Raw genomic sequence first — 20,538 nt, 5'->3', positions numbered from 1 at the left:
AGGCCTTGAATGTCAGGTTATGAGCTTAGGCTTTGTTCCTGAGACACTGGCAGCCTTTAAATGATGTATAGCTGGGCAAAGACATGGTGAGATTTGTGCTTCAAGCTTGCAGTGCTGCTCAAACTGAAGTGCGCACCCACATGACCCAGGATCTTATTAAAGTGAAGGTTCAGAACCAGTCATTCTGGAGCAGAGCCTGAGACCCTGCATGTTTAATAAGCCCCCGGGTGATGCTGCCACTACTGGTCCATGAACCACACTTTAGGTAGCAAAGCTTTAGGGAAGGTTCCTGTCTCGCAACAGGTTGGATTAGTGCAGGAGGAGACTAGAATCAAACGAACCTGTTAGAAACCAACATACCTCATCCTTGCTAAACAGATCTGAATAGTTGTTTTTTCAAAATCCAGGCTTGATTTATTCACACATCTATACATCTATACATTGCGCATCAGGAATAACATACCTTATCCTGGCTGAACAGATCTGAATAGCTATTTAAAAAAAAAAAATCAAGGCTTGCTTTATTACATTCATGTATTTCATTGTAAGTACAAGTAATGGTCTCCTTTGCAGATATAATGCTTACTGAGGTCAGTGAATTCTTAGGAGAGTGAACATAGTTGTCTGTGACTAAATGCAGCCTTCAGAAAGCATAAAGTAGATTTGGTCAAAATTCTGTCCCTGGGATTTGTCTGTGGTCATCACAAAGGCTAAAGGAAATGGAAACTTATTTTGAATATGAAAAGCAAATGTATATCAGGAGAATTAGAGCTATAGGGTGTGGTGACAGCAGCCAAGATCCACCTTACTTAGCTGAAACCCACAGTCCCTTTCTCTGTTGATACTGATGTTTGTTATCACATTGCTGCTTCTGTCTGTGATCATTTTCTCTTCCTTGTGCTGCACCCTTCATCTTGGTAGTTTCATTTTAGTCCTAAAGTCCCTCTGATTTCACTCTTTCATTTCTTCTAGAGCTTCTCAGAATTTTTACCAAGGTTCAGTCTTTAAAAACTTTTAAACATTTGATTAAATAAATAAATGCTCGAAAGTGTATTCAATTATGTAATTAAGAAATGCTCACCACATACCATGCATATCAATAAATACTTTTATGTCATATCAATACTTTTATGTTGTATTAAAATTAGAGTGGATCACAGATGTAATAACATTATTACATGTTGCAGAAATTCTGAGCTCCATTTTAATTCAAACTTGTTAGATTATATTTCTTTTTTAGGTTTTATTTATTTATTTATTTATTTTGAGACGAAGTCTAGCTCTGTCACCAAGGCTGGTGTACAGTGGCTCGATCTTGGCTCACTGCAACCTCCACCTCCTGGGTTCAAGCGATTCTTCTGCCTCAGCCTCCTGAGTAGCTGGGACTACAGGCACACGCCACCAAACCCAGCTAATTTTTTATATTTTTTTAATAGAGACAGGGTTTCACCATGTGAACCAGGCTGGTCTTGAACTCCTGACCTCGTGATCTGCCTCTTTAGCCTCCCAAAGTGCTGGGATTATAGGCGTGAACCACCGTGCCCAGCCCTTTTTAGGTTATATTTAACCTAAAGTATCTAACCACATGCTTAGTCTCATGTGTTTTTGAATATACATTTTTTCTAAATTATGAAATAATCTTTGTAAATTCATCTTATAAATTGTCACCACATACCTGTCACCTGCCAGGGTCTGAGTTCCGGAAATATTGGGCATTGTTTGCACTTGCCTTCTGAATGCTTACCTGTTCATTGGCTGGGGGGATGGTCTAAAAGTCACATCCAGCTGAACCATGGGGAAATATGCCTCAGCAATTTATCTAGAAACCTTAGAAATCCAAGCAGTGTTTGGTGTTGGGCAAAGAGAAGAGTGGGCAGATGCAAGGAACATTTCTGAGTGTCTTAGTCAGTTCAGGCTGCTATAACAGACTACCATAGACAGAGTGTTTTCAACAATAAGCAGACATTTGTTTCTCATAGTTCCAGAGGCTGGGAAGTTCAAGATCAAGGTGCTAAGAGATTCTGTGACTCAGGAGGGCCTTCTTCCTGTTTTGCAGATGGCAGCCTTCTTGCTGTATCCTCAAACAGCAGAGAGAGAGGGGGTTCTGGCCCCTTCCTCTTCATATAAGGGTACAAATCCCATTATGAGGGACCTGTTTCATGACTCTTCTCACCCTGAGTACCTCCCAAAGGCCTCACCTCCAAATACCATCACACTGGGGATTAGGGCCTTAATATGAATGTTGGGAGGACACAAGAATACAGTCTCTAGCACTGAGGCTGATATGGTTTGTCTGTGTCCTCACCCACCTCTCACCTTGAATGGTAATCATCTCCACATGTCAAGGGTGGGGCCAGGTGGAGATAATTGAATCATGGGGGTGGTTTCCCCCATACTGTTCTCTTGGTAGCAAATAAGTCTCATAAGATCTGATGGTTTCATTAAATGAGAGTTCCTCTGCACACGTTCTCTTGCCTGCCGCCATGTAAGATGTCCCTTTGCTCTTTTTTCATCTTCCGCCATGATTGTGAGGCCTCCCCACCCATGTGGAACTGAGTCCATTTAACCTCTTTCCTTTATAAATTACCCAGTCTTGGGTGTGTCTTTATTAGCAGCATGAAAACAGACTATACAGAGGGACAAAGACAGGACTTAGCGTTGACTGGTCTTCAAGGTCTTAAGCCCATGTGACTATGAAGCATTACTGAAACTGCAAACAAGAGGTTACTCTATGGGGGAAAACTATCTTCTGGAAAGTGCCAGCAGATTTTCCAGGTAGAGGATCCTATTTGCAGCCAGAAACGTGGGTCTGTCTCTTCTACAAGAAGCTAGCAGAGCCATCAATATAGATCTGGGAGCTGTACTCAGAGGCAGGAATTAAGGTCATATGATAGCCAAAGAGTGAGAATGAATGAAGAGAAACAGATGGCAGATCACTGGGGAAAGTGCCCTCAGAGGGGCCAGAAGAAAATATCAGAATCAACAAAGGAAACTGGGAAGGCATGTGTAGGAGGTTGAATACTGACCCTCAAAGAGTTCAGGTCCAATTCCCTGAAACCTGTAAGTGTTACCTTATATGGCGAAATGACTTTGCTGATATGATTGATTTATGGATCTTGAGATTAGGAGATTATCCTGGATTATTTGGGTGGGCCAAAAATGCAATATCATGTATCCTTTCAAGAGGGAGGCAAGAGAGAGATTGTGCACACACAGATGAAAAGGCAGTGTGACCATGGCAGCAGAGATAGCAAGGATGCAGCCACAAGCCAAGGAATCCTGGCAGCTGTCAGAAAGTCGGAGAGGCAGGAAATGGATTCTGCCCCAGAGCTGCCAAGGGAGCACAACCTTGGTTTTGGCCCAGTGAAATTTTTTTTTTTTTTTTTTTTTTTTGAGTCAGAGTCTCGCTCCGTCACCCAGGCTGGAGTGCTTTGACACAATGTCGGCTCACTGCAACCTCTGCCTCCCGGGTTCAATTGATTCTCCTGCCTCAGCTTCCTGAGTAGCTGGCATTACAGGCAGGCGCCACCACACTTGGCTAATTTTTGTATTTTCAGTAGAGACAGGTTTCTCCGTGTTGGCCAGGATGGTCTTGAACTCCTGACCTCAGGTGATCCGCCCGCCTCAGCCTCCCAAAGTGCTGGGATTACAGGCGTGAACCACTGTGCCCAGCCCCAGTGAAATTTTTTTGGACTTCTGATTCCAGAGTTATAAGGGAATAAATGTGTTTTAAGCCACTACATCTGTGGTTATTTGTTGCAGCAGCTATAGGGAACTAATACATCATGCTCACAGAACTAGATTGAAGGAGAGATTACAGGGAGAAACAGCTTGTGAGGAGCATGTGGCCAATGGGAAAGTATGCTACAGGGTGGGGAGGGAGATGTAGGAGGCCTCACAGGCAGGGGGGACGCAGGATAGACTGAAGGATTGAAGGTGTGAATCAGCACTGGGAAGTGGAAGCAGTGGATATGGGTTCCTAGCTTTACAGATCAGTGTAGCAAAGGAAAGATGAAGTGATAATGGATGGTAGAATCTTGGAGGTTGCATATCTTGTTTTATAAAATAGGAATACAGCACATGTTAAAAAATATAAATAGCACAGAAAGATGGAAAATTAAACTTAAAGTCTTCCTCCACCCTTGCTTCTTGCTGTGGTCCTCAGTCTGCTTTCCAAAGACAACCTACAATTTTTAGTGCATATTATCAGAAAGAATCTCGCAACTTGGCAAGTAAATCTGTATACATAATCCCCTGTTGATGAGCACTTGGATTTTTCCAGACTTCTGTTTTTAAAAACAGTGTTGTAGTGAGTATCTAAGAACAATATGTCTTGAAATATCTGGCCTATAAAAGAGTCTTACTATTAGTAAGTATTACTAAGTTTTATTTTCTTCATTAACATATGATTGTACCTGTTTCCCTGCATCCTTCGCCACACTGAGCTTTGTCAAACCTTTTCATTTTTGCCATTCTGGTAGAGGAAAAACTACATTTTGCTAGGACTTAGATTTCTGCAATTTTGAGTGATGGTGTGAATCGTTTAATATGTCTGCTCTCCATTTCTATATCTTTTTCTGTTTCCGGCTTACCCATTTTCATTCAACATTTACATACCTGTTGGAGATTGTGGTACATTCAAATGAACAAATTCTGTACTCATAAACATGGGTAAATCTCACAAACATCATGTGAAGTGAAAGGACCCAGCACAGTAAGATTCCTGAATATAAAGTTCCAGGACCAGGCAGTTCTCATTTCGGAATTTTAAATAGGCTAATGGTTATCCTTGGCAGAAGAAAAGGGACTGGAAAGGGGGTCCAGGAGTCCTGGACTCTAAAGTGTTTGCAGGGGTTGGTAATATTTTGTTTCTCATCCTGGTTATATGGGTGAGTTTGCTTTGCGAAAATTCATTGAGCTGGATACGTGAGTTCTGTGCACTTCTCTTCATGTGTATTATACTTCCATTTATAAAAGAAAGGGAACTATTTTTTAAATATTGTTGAATGCTTAGAATGTGTCAGACACTGGATGAGTCAGGTGAGGCTCCTGCTCTCATGGACTTAAATTTAGAATGAGATAAACACGTCAAATGTTTAGCGCAGTGCGTAGCGTGGAAAAGCACCCAATAAGCATTAGCTGGGAGGATTTATTTAAGACAGGGGGGAAACTGATCAGTGTGTGTGGAGACCTAATGGGCGCATGGCATGGCTGGGAGGACATGTGTGATGGAATTGTGGGAAATGAAGAGTGAAACAGGAGCGCATCAGCAGGACAGGGCCTAAGTGAAAAGAAATTTATTCTGAAAGTGACAAGGCTCCAGTAGAAGGTTTTAAGCAGGAAAATGGCATGGCCAGATGATGCTCAACATCCTTTCTAACCTGCTGCAGTTCTCCAGCTCCCCAAATTCCAACTTACAGCCTGAAAACATACCTGCACATATCTGATAGCAAGCCCCACTGCAGTAGGGTTCTGCTGTGGTTCCATTCAGGGGTACTAGGAAGTGTTCCTGGGGTCCCCTTATTCCTAGTCTAGGACCTGCACCCAGGCTAAACCCAGTCCCACTGTGGCTCTATCATACCTTTCTTCACTGTTTAGCCTGAGGGCTGAGAAGAGATTGGCTTCTGGGGAAACTCAGTGTCTGTTGTTGAATGCACATGCCCGGGTACTAAGAGCTGGCTCCACCATGCTGCTCCCCAGTCATGCAGAGCAACCATTGCTGGTTAGGTTCAGAAGGAGCATCAGAGTCCTGTCCTGATCACAAAGCAAGTGAGTAGGAAAATGAGGGCTGGATGTCAGCACTTCAGGGCTCACCCTTCTCTCCCATGTCCTTCCTGTTGCAGTGCTAGAATTTCCATCCTATGGCAAAGGGGTTTAGGGACAACAACTCAACAGGGGAGGAAGCTTGAAGCTGTATTTGCATATGATTTATTTTATATTGAGGAACACCAGGTGTCTGCATTAAGGAATGAGATGCTGATGGAGAATTGTGGAGAAGGGGTGGCACTAAATCCTTCCCGAACTATCCTTCTGCTTCCCACCCTCAATGCAGCCGGAACCTTTTTTCATTACTCACAAGACCCAGTTCTGAGCTGCAGAACCAACAAAACCTTTGTCCTCAATATAAATATTTAATGGGCACAAGAAGCGGCCATTAGAGAATGGAACAGAAGCTAACCAGGTGCCTGGAAAGGATGGATTATGACATGGCCCAAGTGCTCTCTTGCCCTCTGTTAATAATGCAGGAATCACTAGAATGCATGTTCACTGGTTTCACCTGGGTCCTGTGTTCCCCTTCGTCTCCAGTTCCCTGCACAGGGAGCCAAAAAAAGTCTTGATCCTTTCTCAGAGGCCCTGTGCTGGTAGGCTGGGCGGGAGGTTGGCAGAAGAGGGGCGGTGAGGGTTGACTTGCTGCCAGAGGTTTAATGCTGTCCTCGTTCTGTTTTCAGGGGAGGCTCAGAAGCAAGAAGGAGATGAAAGTTGTGCCGCTGCTGAGGCGTTGACAGCGCCTGAGGATGCTGGGAGGCCCGCTGTCAACTCCCCAGCAAATCAGAGCCACGGGAACCAATGCAAGCTCTTTCATCCTTCATTACCCCAGTTACCTTCTGAGGAAGAAGTAAACAGCCTTGGAAGGGAAATAATTAAACTGACAAAGGAACAGGCAGCTGCAGAACTGGAAGAGGTCAGAAGAGAGAGTCCCATGGAGGGTCAGAGGAGTGAGACGGGGCCAGCCCCACCGGGCCTGGCCATCCAGGGGGAGCTCCCCAGATCTCACCTGGACTCCATCGAGGCCAGCCAGCCAGCAGCCGAAGCTTCCACACCGGAAGACGGCAAAGGGATCCCAGAGGGCAGAGGCACGAGGAGCACCGTGAAAACCTGAAGGGGAGAGGGATCTGACACAATGACACATTGAAAGCCCAGAGAGGGTCAAGAATGAAGCATCAGAACGGCGCGCCCACGTCGCCTGCTCCTGAAACACCTCCGAGTCTGCAAGTGAGAAAATGCTCTGATCCTGTTGCAAACTGTGAATATTCTGATGATGCCAGTTCAGTTTGATTTATTAAACGTAGGTCCTCAAGCTTCTCAGTGTCATCTCTTTCTGCCAGAGAGTGCTACTGTGAACAGGGCCAGGCCCAGGAATTGTGTCCACCATATGGCTGGTTGTCAGCATCCGTCTTTCTGTCAGCTTTTGTTTTATCAGAGAGAAGATGTTTTCGTATTAGCATTTAATGTTGTCAATCAAAATTACGGGAAGAGCTAGAAACTGATGGGGTTTTTAATCAGGCCCCCATCTTGGTCAAGGTTAGGCAGCTGGAGAGGAAGGTGTAATTGAGCAGAACATGTCCAGAGGGCCCATGGCTGCACCCCATCAAGTCAGGACCCGCCCGGTAGGACTGCCTGGCATAGGTGTGCTTGGCATGGAGCCCACAGCACTGCTGTTGTGCAGACTGGCAGGTGGAAGGGGCCCTCAGCAGGCTGAGAAGCTTGGGCTTCTGGGTTGAAATCCACAGCCCCTGTTGAGGCCTGTGTGCTGAGTGCCAGAGCTGAGTTTTCTGGCTCGTAAATCTGAAGAATTAACTGATCTGAAGTGATTGGGAGGGGTGAGCTTTTGTAAAAGCCGGGGAACAGGACTCCCAGTGGTGGTCTGGTTTTTTGTGAGATGAGATGAGAGCTACAGCCTGGAAATGCTCCTTCTCTGCATTCAACCTGTCTCACATACAGGATCGTATGGCCATTTCAGGTTTGGGAAAGATCTACCTGCTGGGAGCCAGTCTAGTTCCCCGCACCACCTGGAACTTCCAAACCCTTCACTCCTTCAACAGAATGTGGAGGCTGCCTCATTTGTGCCATCAAGTATTAGAATTTCAAAGACCAGACACAGAGCTCATAACCTTATATGGGAAAGAGAGAGGAAAACAAAAAAGTTTCACCACAGCATGGCGAGGGGGGATGTGGAACCAAGAACATGATCCAGGGGTGGGAAAGGGGGGCGTGCTCAATCCCAGCTGGTGCTTTCCTTGCAGATAAATATTAGCTTTTCTAGGTGGCATCCGGCACCGCAGAAAATTAAAAGGTCATCCAGCCATAGCTTTTTCCTTCCCTGGAAAGCCTGAGACTAGATCCCAAAGCTCAGAATGCCTCTGAGAACCAGAGTCACTCCTTTGAGAGGCGCTCCTTGCAGGAAAAAGAGGCTCCCAGAGTGGTAGGCTCTCTTAGTGAAAATGCATCCTAAAAATTCAGTGTGTGTCCCAGGCTCATGACACTAAGATGTGACATCTGGACACGAGGGGCCAGCCACACAGATACATCCCTCCCAGATTGCATCTCCAGGAATCAGTCTGCTAGCAGAATGGGCTCCCCATCCCTTCCTGTGCTGCTCCTCTGAAGTAGGCCAAAGTGCAGCCCAGAAGCACCCATTCCTTTGTCTGACGCACACTGGGTGGGCCTCCTGTTACTGGAGTTGAAATGGGAGCATGCTGGAGTCAGCGTTCTCTTGCTCCTGGTGAGAAGGACATCCCATTGACCCTGGCCACTGGGTCCAATGTTCCATCCTTCCTTCTGTCCCAGCCTATCCCTCTCCCCACCAGGCCCACCCCACAACCTCTCCTCAAGGGCGGTTGCTCCCACAGCTGGAGGGCTTGCACAGACCAGCAGTCAGTCACGGAAATCATTCTTCCTGCTGGAGTGGGCCTTAACTGCCTGCAAATGTCCAGCACTACTGCGTAGGATGCCAGAGCCACCGAAGGAAAACACAGCCACGTTTAATATAATAATAATAAAAGGAAAAAGCTCAGCCTGCAGAACTCTGGTTTTGACCCACCGTCGGCCAGATGCACATCTTCAGGGCCTGTTCAGCACCTTCGGAAAAGCAGGGCTCGTCATAGACTCCAGCACATTCCATCAGAGTGAGGAAAACTGCGGTGAGTCCCAGAGAATCTAGGGTGCAGGGCAGGGAGCAGGAGTCATAGGGAGTGATAACCTGAACTGTGGATAGTCAGCTGGGAGGGTCTTATGTTATTAAGTGAAATGAGAGCCAGTTAGTTGATCTTGTCACAGATGTAACCATGATAACACCCCATAGATATGTGACACGTGTGTCCTGCCCCTGCTTTCCCCATCCAACATGGTTCTTCTGTTCCACAGGCATTAAAGGGAGTTTCTGCAATTACTTCCAGCTGTCTTTTGTCTTTTTTAGGATCATTGTTTAAGGGTGTGGCATTCTCTCCCCTACTTCACTAGATAACCCTGCATCAGGCATGGTCCTCTCAGCTTCAAGCCACACTTAACAGAAACTTAAACAGTAGGGATGTGAATTCTGTTCTATAACAAGAACTTTGGAAGTAGGGCATTCCAGGGCTATACATTCAAGAAAGGCATCAAGGTGTTCTAGGTTTCCATCTTCCTTCTCTTCCTGCTGTGTCAGCTGCTTCCTCATAACAAGGTGACTGCAATAGCTCCAGATAACATCTGTTCAAAGGCAGAAGGAAGTTTCTTTCTCCCCACAGACATGTGTGTGTGTTTCAAGAGCGAGAAACCCAGTTCCTATCACATTTTATTGGTCAGAATGATCACCTGGGGCTTGTGGTCGCATGCGACATTGTCACATAATGATGTCACATGACAATGTCTTAACCATTCCTTAGCAAGGGAGATGGTATTACCATGATCCGTTTAGGTTCACCAAGATTCACCCTTAAGAACTGAAGAAGGGCCCTGTCCCTAGACATTCAGACTCTAAAACACCAAAACAGGATCATATCTTGGGATGTGTAAGAGAGTTGGGAATAGACAACCAATAGTGTTGTCTCTGAACACCATGTCTTTTTGTTGCTGCATAAAAAGCCAGAAAATCATGTTTCTGATGACTTTGGAGTTAGGGGGAGGGGCTATGGTGGTTTGCTCAGAAAAATGCCATCTCATCCCCCTTCCCTGGCATCTTTCTCATCTGTCCTGTTTTGTAGGTGGAATGTTCCCACCTTCGTTTGCCTGTTCAGACGTGTTTGTCCTTCCATTATTTTTCCAGCTGGGTTGCCAGCAGAATGCAGAGCAGTCTAGAGAAATGAAACAGAGCTGACAGGTCTCTTAATGAAAGCTTGTTTGCACACCTTGCCTTTCCTGTGATCGCTCTGTGCCTGAGAGCCTCTGGGTGTGGATTTTTACATGAGCGTTTGTCTTTCTTTTAATTAAGGCCTGTAGAAATGGATTGGTTTTTATAAACCAGGCATTTCTCATCCCCTCACTCTTGCTCTTCCTCTTTCCACACCTTCTCTGCCCATCTTCCTCTCCCCTCCCCCTTCCTTCTCTTGCTCCCGCAGCTATTCCCAAAGCCTCTCTAGCTGGGAGGCTCCTGATGGCCTCAGCTCAATGCCAGCTGGACCCTCCCCGTTTTTGGCAATCTTAAGCAAGCTAAATTAGTTTGCCCATTGTTGCCCTCTTCTGTGACCTCCCTCCCAAACATGCACCACCATCACGACGCAAAGTTCTAGAAAAGGGCTCTGCTATCAGTTATTCACATGTTGGAGTAAATATTTTGGTGTATTATTCCTACTGGGAGCCTTTGCATCCCAGTTCACCACATGACATGAAAAGTTCTGTCTCTTCTTTAAGAAATGGCAAAGACCAGCTACTTACTTACAGAAGTGATCTTCCCTGTCTCTTTAAAATTACAACATGCCTTTGCCCCTATTGGTCTTCACTCCAAAAAAATGGGGTGGCCTCCTGGCTTTGTTGGTTTCCCACAGCCCTATGGATGACTTGGTACCCTACTTTTTTTTTTTTTTTTTTAAGAGTCCCACTCTGTCGGCCAGGCTGGAGTACAGTGGCATGATCTTGGCTCACTGCAACCTCTACTTCCCGAGTTCAAGTGATTCTCTTCCCTCAGCCTCCCGAGTAACTGGGACTATAGGCATGCACCACCATGCCTGGCTAATTTTTGTATTTTTAGTAGAGACGGGGTTTCAGTATGTTGGCCAGGCTGGTCTCAAACTCCCGACCTCATGATATGCCTTCTTTGGCCTCCCAAAGTGCTAGGATTACAGGCGTGAGCCACTGCCCCGGCCTGTACCCTACTTCTTTTTGAAAAAGCACCTTCTTCCTCTACTTTCGTTCTGAAACCTCCATTTAAAACACTTCTCCTCCTTAGCAATAGTGAGAATCCCTTCAGACTAGATAGGGTGTCAAAAGGCCAAAGCATTGCCCCCAACACAGTCCTTTAATGTATTCCCTTCTTTCCAGGTGTCTTCCTGAACAGAGAAAAATGTATAGATCAGAGAGATGCAATTGGGAGCTCCGTAGTGAATCTAGTTAGAAATGAGAAGCAGAAAAAATAGGAAAGACCCGTCTCTCAATATTATGGTTGCTTCCCAAAACAAAACAAAACAAGTTGATACGGCATGAAGGCAATTTAAAATGATAGATACGGACATGCTGCCTTACATTTCATATCACCTCTTTTCTAAATTGAGAGTTTTTTTGGATGCAGAGAGAAAGTTTGCATACTATTGAAAAGTTTGACTTTCTGGAATCTATGTGAGCTCAGGAGTAGATTTGGGGATCTTAGCAGAGGCCGGTGGTAGCCTATTAAATGTAAAACAATTGGCTTTGTTTTTAAAACCAGCTGCCATTTTGTAGTTTCATTTAAAGAAAAAGTACCTTCTATTCATTTGCAGAACTTGCTTTATTGGATTCTATGGTCACTGTGTATCATAACTCTTATCTTTTTTTGTTACCTGAAATAAAAATGTGGCAATTTTCCTGATAGAGATGATTAATTATCTTTATTGTTTACTTCCTATTCCACCCTCACCACAGGGCAAGTGGAGGCTGAGCATGACTTGTGACATACTACAGCAACTTATCAGTTGCAATCTGTCACCTAAAACTATTTGATCATATGGTAGTCATGAAAAATATGGAGAATGTAAAGATTTTATGCATTCAGTCAAAAAAAAAGGCAGATCTAAAATCAGTTGATTTCCTGCAGTCTTTCAAGTTGACCAAAGCGCTCACTGATTTGCTCTATTTTCTTACATTTTTAGTATTTCTGTATATATGCACTAAAAAGCCCCACTCGGAAAAAAAAAATCAGTGCAATTCTGAGAAAAAGCTTATCCTAAACATCTAAAGATAGCATTTCTAATTATTGTCTACATTGTGTTTAAACTGTGCAAACTTGAGCATTATTCTCACTTTACCAGCTGTGTCTAGGTAGAGTCATTACATCAAACGCTTCTAATTTTACAAAAAGAAATCAAAACAAGCGTGTGTTTCAGTCCCAGTGACAAATGCAAACCCTGTGAGTCAAACAGGCAAACTGATTAGCAAGCTGGCTGGGAAGTCAAAACAGCAAATATAAGGAGATTAACAAAATAGATCTGTAAGATGAGAGGAGTAAAAATAGACTCCAGGGGCCAAGTGGGGTCCGGTGGGTGGCTTTGGTGGCACACATATGGTTCTGTGCCAGGAACCAGATGTCTGCCTTTATGGCCCACAATCTTCCCTTCATCCTAGGCCCCCTCCCCGCAAGACATGGGATCGCAGAGTTCATGTCATCTAGTCTCTCAATGGATGCAGAAATCCTTCTCGGGAACCTCAGAGGTAGCAACTGTCCTTCATTTGAATCCTGGTTGCATGATGCTCGCTGCCTTACAAGGCAGTCCCATCTATTTATTAGTAGGTAGCTATTTTTTGGATCTTAGCCGTTGTTATTAATTAGATACTTATTAGGTCCTTATTTGTTGTGCATGCAATGCTATGCACCTCTCATGAATAACCCTTGATTTAATCTTCAAAACAATCTGGTATGATGATCTTATTTTACCCATGCTCAGAGAGGTTAAGTGACTTGTTCAGATCACACAGTTTGTGAGTGTGGCAGAGCTGAGGTTCAAATGGGCCTTTCTACCTGAGTCTGACCTGTTAACCATCATGCTAGACGCATATCTTTGCCCTGACAATGAACTGTAATTTGTCCTCCTATTATTTCCTCTGTGTGTGTGTGTGTGTGTGTGTGTGTGTGTTTCTTGTTTGTTTTTTGCTTTTTTTTGTTTTGGGGATTTTTGTTTTGTTTCGTTTTGGTTTTTTGGCTCTGGAGGCCCACAGGATAATTTATCCATCCCATTCCTGGAACAGAAATTGAGTGAGTCTGCTAGGGTGCCTCTTCAGACTCCATCTACAGGGTCAAGGGTTGTGAAGAGAGAAACTAAGAACAGAATGCAATTGACAAGAAGTGTCAGCCTCCTTCTGGAAAAAAAAAAAAAAAAAGGTCCACACCTCCCTTGATGGTCGTGAATTTACCATAATCGAGACAGCAGAGTAGATGATGGGTGTTTGACATTTTAATCCTCTCCATCCTCTGTCCCCATGTAATAGCTGCCTCGTCGCAACTTGTAATTGGGGGGATATTTGAGATCAGGATTGGGAGGTTTAGAGACACTGTTTGCTCATCCCCTTTCAGTGCTGATGAGTACAGTTCAAGTTAGTATTCAAACCAGTAGGAACCAGTTGGTGGAAAAAAGTCACCAGGCAATAGCCTTTCGCTCCAGTTATCACTTGGGTTCAAGGAAAGATTTTAAAATAACAAGTTAGTGCTAGTTAGAGGTAAAAATAACCCCTGGGGACGGGTTTCTGGCTGTGGTTCAGTTGGTCGCACTGCCTTAGGAGTCTGGGAGAAATGGAAGCTGCCTCCCAGTAACCAGGATGGAAAAGTCACAGCTAGGAAGTGAGGCTACCCTGAGAGGCTAAAAAGTTATTGCAAGTAAGTTTATTCTGTGAATGAAGGTGTATGCACAAGACTGTTCTAGCATGGGTATAGATTGTAAGTTTCAAAAGAAAGCTAAACTCCCAACAAGCCTTCATCAAAATCAACCACCTTTCCATCCCAGTGCCTCTGTTTTCCTCTGGTTTTGGTCCTGCCAAATGCTAACAATGTCACATTCCAACCCTACTCTTCTGTGCTTAGGCAAGATGCAGTCACCTGGTTTCCCTGGCACTGTCTCTGGTATCTGGGAAAATGGACCTAAGGCTGTACTCAGAGGCAGATGTGACAAGCTACCAGCCCAGGTGAGATTGAAGGTTTCTTCCCCTCTCAGGCCAGAGGTTCCAGTGTCAGAATCATCCTGAGGCTTGTTGCAAATAAACTTTCTCTTCTCCCTTTGGATTCCACAGCTCTGGGATGTAGCCCAGGAAGCTGTATTTTTTTTTTTTTAACTGCCCTGAGTGATTCTGGTGATGTTCCTCTTGGAGCCACACGGAAGGGCAAGACAAGCAGTGGCTGAACGTTGTTGCCAGCAGGGTTAGTGGGGTGGGGGCAGAGGATAAGGAGAAGTCCTGCAGGGATTTGGGAAGTATGTTTGCCACTTCCAAAAAAAAAAAAAAAAAGGAAAAACAAAACAAAAAGCTCAGCTTGGGAGAGAAGCCTAAAACAAATAAAGAAAAAAAGTAACCAAGGCCCCGACGCAGTAGTGAATTGCTGAATTTTTAATGTGCAACACAAAGATTGCCAAACTTTCCCCCCAAAGGAGCAGGTCTCAGTGGGGCGGCGGTGGATGAGAAACAGCTGAAGACGCGGGGCATTTGGCCTGGCTTCCGCTGCACGGGCTGGCTGGCCGCGAGAGCGGTGGTGGGTGGGGAGGGGTGGGGGTAGGGGGACTCGAAACAACCCTCTAGAGCGGCCTCTGAGCTCCTAGGAGGAACCTGAAGGCGGGAAGGAGGAAGATCGTCAGGTCAAAGGCGGTAGTCTCAGGGCTTATGGGGTGGAGAAGGAGGGTCCGGATGGAAAGGTACCTCAGGGAGCCTAGGAGGCCGTCAGCGTGGGTGGGGTGTTTCGGTACAAATGGAGGCCTTCAGACCTACTGAGTGGGGGGCTCCCAGGGTTGGGGCGGTCCTCAGGATGGAAGGTTGGTGGGTCTCGGTATAGGGGAGACCTCTGGGTGGAGAGGGCTGCGGGGAGACTTCAACAAAGGCGAAGGTGAGACCTCAGGGTGGAGGGTGTCTGTTGGAGCAGAGGAGAAGCTCAAAGGCAGACGGGGACCTCGGGAGTCCCTGGCCGCCGCCGGGTGGGGGCTCCGCTCAGGCGGCCTTGCACTCGCTTTCGCGCCGCCGCTTCTTGCGCTCTGAGTGCTCCCGCGCCTGGCGCTCCCAGAGCCCGGGCCCGCACACGCCCACCACGCAGCAGGCCAGCCGCCGGCCCGCGTTCCCGTTCTCCACGCTGGCCTGGTTGCCGCCGCGGCCCAGGTCGTCCTCGCCAGCGTGGACGACCACGGCCCGGCCCACGATTGAGTGCGGGCCCGCGAGTGAGGCGGCCAGGCCGGCGCGGTACTTCCAGAGGCTGCCGTCGCGCACCGCGAAGTTGCCGAAGTCGCCCGGGTGCCGCGGGTGCGGCACGGCCAGCGGGTTGTAGTGGGGCCCGGTGGACTCGCAGCCCTGGCTCAGGTCCCCGAACTGGTGCACGTGGATGGCGCGGCTGGAGTTGTTCGGCTGAGTCGGGAAGCCCTCCAGGGCGAAGAAGGCCTCGAGCTTGGCGCGGGGCGCGAGCTGCCGGAAGAGGACGACTCCGGTCACCCGGGGCTGCGCGGCGTCCAGCGTGGCCGACGGCTGCACCTGGCAGGCGGCGTGGAGTGCGCCGTCGCCGTCCCGCCGCTGCGTGAGCTCCTGCCAGATCTCCGTGATCTTGGCGTGCATGTCTCGGATCGACTCTGCCAAGTCAGAGTTGGGCTCCGCTGAGTCCTCGCCCGTCCAGGCGTCCGACGCACCGGCTGCCAGAAGCAGGCAGGAACACAGCAGCGCCAGCATGGCTGGAGTCGCGCACCTGCGGGACGCCCCCGCGGAGATGGGGGCAGAGTGAGGCTTAGTTACTTGAAACATGGACTCTCAGGGACCCCACTGTCGCAGACCCAACCGCCCAGTCCCCAGTGGGCTTCCTGGCCCAGTGGGCATTCCTTCGTGTGGCAAACGTTTCTCCACGGTCTGCTGTGTGCCGGGCACTGTGTTAGGTGTTGTGGCTGTAAAGATGGCTGCGACCCAATCTGAAGAAACCCACAGGGATCTGAGTCGCAAATGATCATGGTCCTCTCCAGTCCCATCTCCATAGCGTGGAGGGGGTCTCAGGGAGCATGAGGGGTGTCTCATGGCCTTCTCTCATCTCCCCACCTGGTCTCCTGTTACCCTCTTCCTCCATCCTCCCCCACAGACAACCCTGTCCCTGCCTTCTGTGGCTTTGCATGTGCTATGCCTTCTCCCTGAAGTGCCTTCTCCATGTTCTCTGCTACACTCAGTAGACTTGGAGCTTCTTGAAGACAGAAACTCAGTTTTATTCATCGGTATCCCCAGCACCTGGGCCCACACCTGGCCATAGGAAACATATAATATGTGATTTTGCATAAGGAGTTAAGTGAGGGACAGACTTGGCATCCAATCATTCCAGCACAATCCTACGGTTGAAGACGGGCCTGTGCTGGAGAAGGACTGAGGAGGCAGTACCCATCTCCCTAGGAGCCTCCGGGAAGGCTTCTCAGAGGTGGTGACTTTTGAACTGGGTTCCACAAGATGGGTAGGAGTTTTCCAGCCAAGTTGAGTAAGAAGGCCATCTCAGCAGGTAGTGCAGTGGAAGTTTTTAAGAAGAAAAGTGGGTGATGAGGTGGTCTTTCATTCCTTAAGTCCTACAGGTAAAAGGATATGTATGGGTTGGACTTTGGGATGAAGAGGAAAGGGGAGAAAGAATGGGAGTAGCCTAGGAAGAGACAGAGAAGCAGAAATAGAGACAGTGAGATGAGTTAGGGGGCATTGTAGTAACCCAAGCAGGAAATGAAGGCTTTTACCAAAGTGGAGGCAGTGCACACAGAGGAGGCATGGGTTTAAGAGACACACCAGGCAGCACTGGCAGGCTGGTAGATGAAGGCACAGTGCAAATGACCAAGGTTCCCAGCAGGAGAGACTGGGTGGAGGGAGGGTGGGACCTGTTCTGGAGAAGCAGGGAGAGAGGATGAGTTCAGCTGGAGTCTCCTGAGGGTGAGATGCTGGCCGGTGCCCAGGTGGGGAGACAGGTGGGCAGACAGTTGGAAACTTGGGTTTGGCACTTGGAAGAGGAGATGAAGCTGGCAGGGGTTCTCAGTGTTGACTGCACATCAGATTCTGATTTTTAAAAATCAGATGCCCAGGCGCCACCCCAAGAGATTCTGATTCTGTGAGAAAGAAAGGAGAAAGAAAGAAAGAGAAGGAAGGAAGAAAGGAAGGAAGGAAGGAAGGAAGGAAGGAAGGAAGGAAGGAAGGAAGGAAGGAGGGAAGGAGGGAGGGAGGGAGGGAGGGAGGGAGGGAGGGAAAGAAAGAGGAAAGAAAGAAAAGAAAAGAAAAGAAAAGAAAAGAAAGAAGAAACCTCCATCAAAGATTCTGGAGCCCAGCCAGGAATTATAAAGTCAGGTACATATTTGAATCCCAATTCCAACCTATACTAACTGTAACTGTGACTTCATGGGATTACTGATGCTTAGCTTCAGGTTCCTTACCTGTAGCATAAGGCCAGCCATACCACCAAGATATGTCCAGAGGGATCGGTGCTGCCTCCAAAGAACTGCTTTAAAGGTCAACTGCATTTCCAACACCAAACTAGCTGCCATTTAAGAAACTCCAAGATTGAGTAGATATGCTTTATATAACCATTTCAGAAAGCCAATTTAGTGTGGTGATTAAAGGGATGGATTCTAGAGCTACCTCATGAATCTAAAGCCTGAGTCTGCCACTTACTCTAAGGGTTAGCAGTTATTATTTTTATTGCTAAGTAGCAGAGTAAATGCTGGACTGCAGACTGTGCACTGCCTCATCCCCTGTGAACCTCAGTTTTCTCATCTGCAAATAGGGGTACTAATACAGACTTACCTTAGAGGCTTGCTGCGAGGCTTAAAAGATTATTAGAATTGCTAAAACTTATTGAACAGAGGTGCCAGACGCTATTATAAGTACTGTGCGTGGGTTAATTCCCTGCATCCTCACAAGAACATTATTCAGTAACTGTTATCCCCATTCTAAAGTGTGGGAAACTGAGGCACAGAGAGGCATGTGTCCTGCCCAAGGTGACATGTTCAATAAGGAGCCGAAGGCAGGATTTGAAAGTGTGTGTCTGCTCCAAGCCCAAGGTTTAGGCACCACACTGCACATCTCTCATCTAAGGCACTTAGCACAGAGCCCAATACCTAGAAAGTTCTCAGGAAATGGCAGCTCTTAGCTATCAGAGAGAAGCTGCTGGTAGAGATTTTAGGACCATTAGCTAAGAGACGCTGTGGACACTGTGAGAGGAGGTGCCCTTGAAAGGCTCCAGGAAGAAGTATCCAGAAAGAGGGAGAAGCAGAGAAAGTGATGTTCAAGGACTCACCTAAATGACATGGCCCAATGTGGTACTACTACCCCAAAGCCCCAGGGAGTAGGCAGGAAAGTGGGGTAACTCTCCTGCCAGACCTGGACATGAAGTTCCCCATCATCAAAGACATCTTCCTCCTAAGACAGCCCTGCCACTCAGAAGGGCTCTGCTGCTTAGAAAGTTCTCCATAAAAGCACAGAGCAAAACCAGATTGTTTTGGGTGTGTCAGTGAGCTTTCTTTTTCAAGAATCCTTGGGAAATAAATATTTTAAGGAGATGTTTTTCTCTTAAACCAAAAGAAGAGCCGGGCATGGTGGCTTCTGCTGTAATCCCACCCCTTTGGGAGGCGGAGACAGGAGTATCATTTGAGTCCAGGAGTGTGAGACCAACCTGGGCAACATAGAGAGAACCCCATCTCTAGCAAAAATAAAAAAATAGCTGGGTGTGGTGGCATGTGCCTATAGTCCCAGTTACTCAGGAGGCTGAGGTAGGAGGATCGCTTGAGCCCAGGAGGTGGAGGCTGCAATGAGCCATGATGGTGATCATGCCACTACATTCCAGCCTGGGTGCTAGGCGACAGAATGGGTGACAGAATGAGACCGTGTCTCAAAAAAAAAAAAAAAAAGAAAAGAAAAGAAAAAGAAGAGGAAGAGGAGGAGGAAGGGGGGAAAGAAAATTCTCCCTTAAACCCAGGTAAACTCTGACTTCTTGTTTCTTAAGCCTTTGACACCTCTTCCCCTTGGGACCAACTTCATTTTTCTCCCACAGCCTCCTGCTCAGTTTGAGCTGTGAAATGACCAAGTGCCTTTTTAAGGGCCTCCTTTGTACATGGATCTGGAGGGGAGGACAGTGTTATCAAAGAAAGAGGACAGGGGCCTGTATCCTGAACCAAATGGAGGCACCAAGCCTTTATCTCCTTCCTGGGTCTATATCTGGGAAGAACCTGCCCCTCTTGAGCCTTGGGTATATTTCATCCCTCAGCTTGCTCCTAGAAGGAGCTCTTTTTCCTAACACTAAGGTCCTCTTGGACTGGTCTTTGCAGATCCACAGGAGGAACGGTTTCTTCCTCCCCTCATTGCCTTCCTCTCCCTTCACTCCACCTCCCTACTAACCTCTCAGAGCAGCCAGAGAAAGTCCATTTCCCTCCCAAGAAGATGCAATTTGTTCCCAAGAAGAGGCCTGTTGCCCCAACCCAACTTCAAACTCAATAAACACACTCCAAGAAGAACAAAATGAACCTCAACTTAGCACCCACCTTTCCAGCTCCTCCAAGAGAGCTTTCTCTCCTGAAAAGAGTGCTGCACCCAGCCGGCCCAGGAATGCTGGCTGTCCCTGGAGCCTGGGCTGTTAGCCCAGCAGGAGGCCAGCCCAGAGGAGTGGTCAGCGTGAGGGAGGCAGGCCATTGGGCTGGTTTACGGAGGAAAAGCAGGCCAGACAGCCCCGGCTTGTAGAATTGGTTCGCCTCCACCTCCTCCCGCTCTGTCCCCACCTCCCCTGCCCCTCCCATTTCTGGGGTTTTGGGCCAAAGATTTCATTCCGTGACTTCACCGGCTTGTAGCCAGTGACCTTCAGTACACAGCAGGGGAATAAAAATGAGAAAGAAAATCGCCTGTTTGGAGAGATGTACAATGACCTCTTTATTGAGAGGCCCTTTGCTTTTCTCTAAGTCAGTAACTTATTGACTTATTTTTGCTGCATGGAAATGGGCACCTCGCAAATGTGCACGGTGTTTGCTGCGGAGCTGTGCTGTCATACCTGAGAGCAGAGCAGCGGGTGGGTCGTGATGACACAGGCTGCAGAGTCCCAGCCTTGTCACTTCCTATCTGTGTACACCTGGAGCAGCTGCACCGCTCCCTGTGCCTCCTTTTCATCATCTGTAAAATGGGGATGTGATGCTGTCCACCCCACACGCCCACCGTGAAGATCCAATGAGATCATCACTCGCCCAGTGAGAACACAGTGGCTGGCACTAGCCGCACTCATAAATAATCATCATTGTCATTGTCGTTACTGTTATTATTAAAGAGATGAAGGAGTCTTTTTAAAAAATGTGTTGTCTGGGAGAACTCGGAGTGTTTCCCTCCTGATGTCCGTCCTTTTTTTGCTACCATGAACTTTTCTCAATCATAGCAGCCCTTTCCAAAAATAGAAGCTCTTCTTTCCCAGAAAAGCCCATGTGGGAACAACCA

The 20,538-nt window shown here is 47.2% G+C and overlaps 2 protein-coding genes across 3 annotated transcripts in view; one reads left to right on the top strand and one right to left on the bottom strand.

Annotated features, from left to right (window-relative positions):
- CCDC149 (coiled-coil domain containing 149) overlaps positions 1-11,760 on the top strand; it is a 108,549-nt gene extending 96,789 nt beyond the window's left edge. For both annotated transcript variants that reach the window (XM_045392208.3, XM_005554595.5), the window contains one exon: positions 6,450-11,760. In XM_045392208.3, the coding sequence (XP_045248143.2) occupies positions 6,450-6,880 (431 nt within the window). In that variant the 3' untranslated portion in view covers positions 6,881-11,760. The remainder of the gene's footprint in view (positions 1-6,449) is intronic.
- Positions 11,761-14,463: 2,703 nt separating this feature from the next.
- On the bottom strand, positions 14,464-19,670 carry SOD3 (superoxide dismutase 3). Its single transcript, XM_005554594.4, has 2 exons — positions 19,605-19,670; positions 14,464-15,808 (listed from the first exon to the last, which is right to left on the bottom strand). Exon 2 carries the CDS (start codon positions 15,790-15,792, stop codon positions 15,070-15,072), a length of 723 nt encoding a protein of 240 aa, XP_005554651.3. The 5' UTR covers positions 15,793-15,808; positions 19,605-19,670; the 3' UTR covers positions 14,464-15,069.
- Between the last annotated feature and the right edge of the window lie 868 nt (positions 19,671-20,538).

The sequence above is a fragment of the Macaca fascicularis genome, chromosome 5 (genome assembly GCF_037993035.2).
Source record: "Macaca fascicularis isolate 582-1 chromosome 5, T2T-MFA8v1.1".
Lineage (NCBI taxonomy): Eukaryota > Metazoa > Chordata > Mammalia > Primates > Cercopithecidae > Macaca > Macaca fascicularis.
Note: the sequence above shows the minus strand (reverse complement) of the source record. Positions and strands in the feature narration are given on the sequence as shown.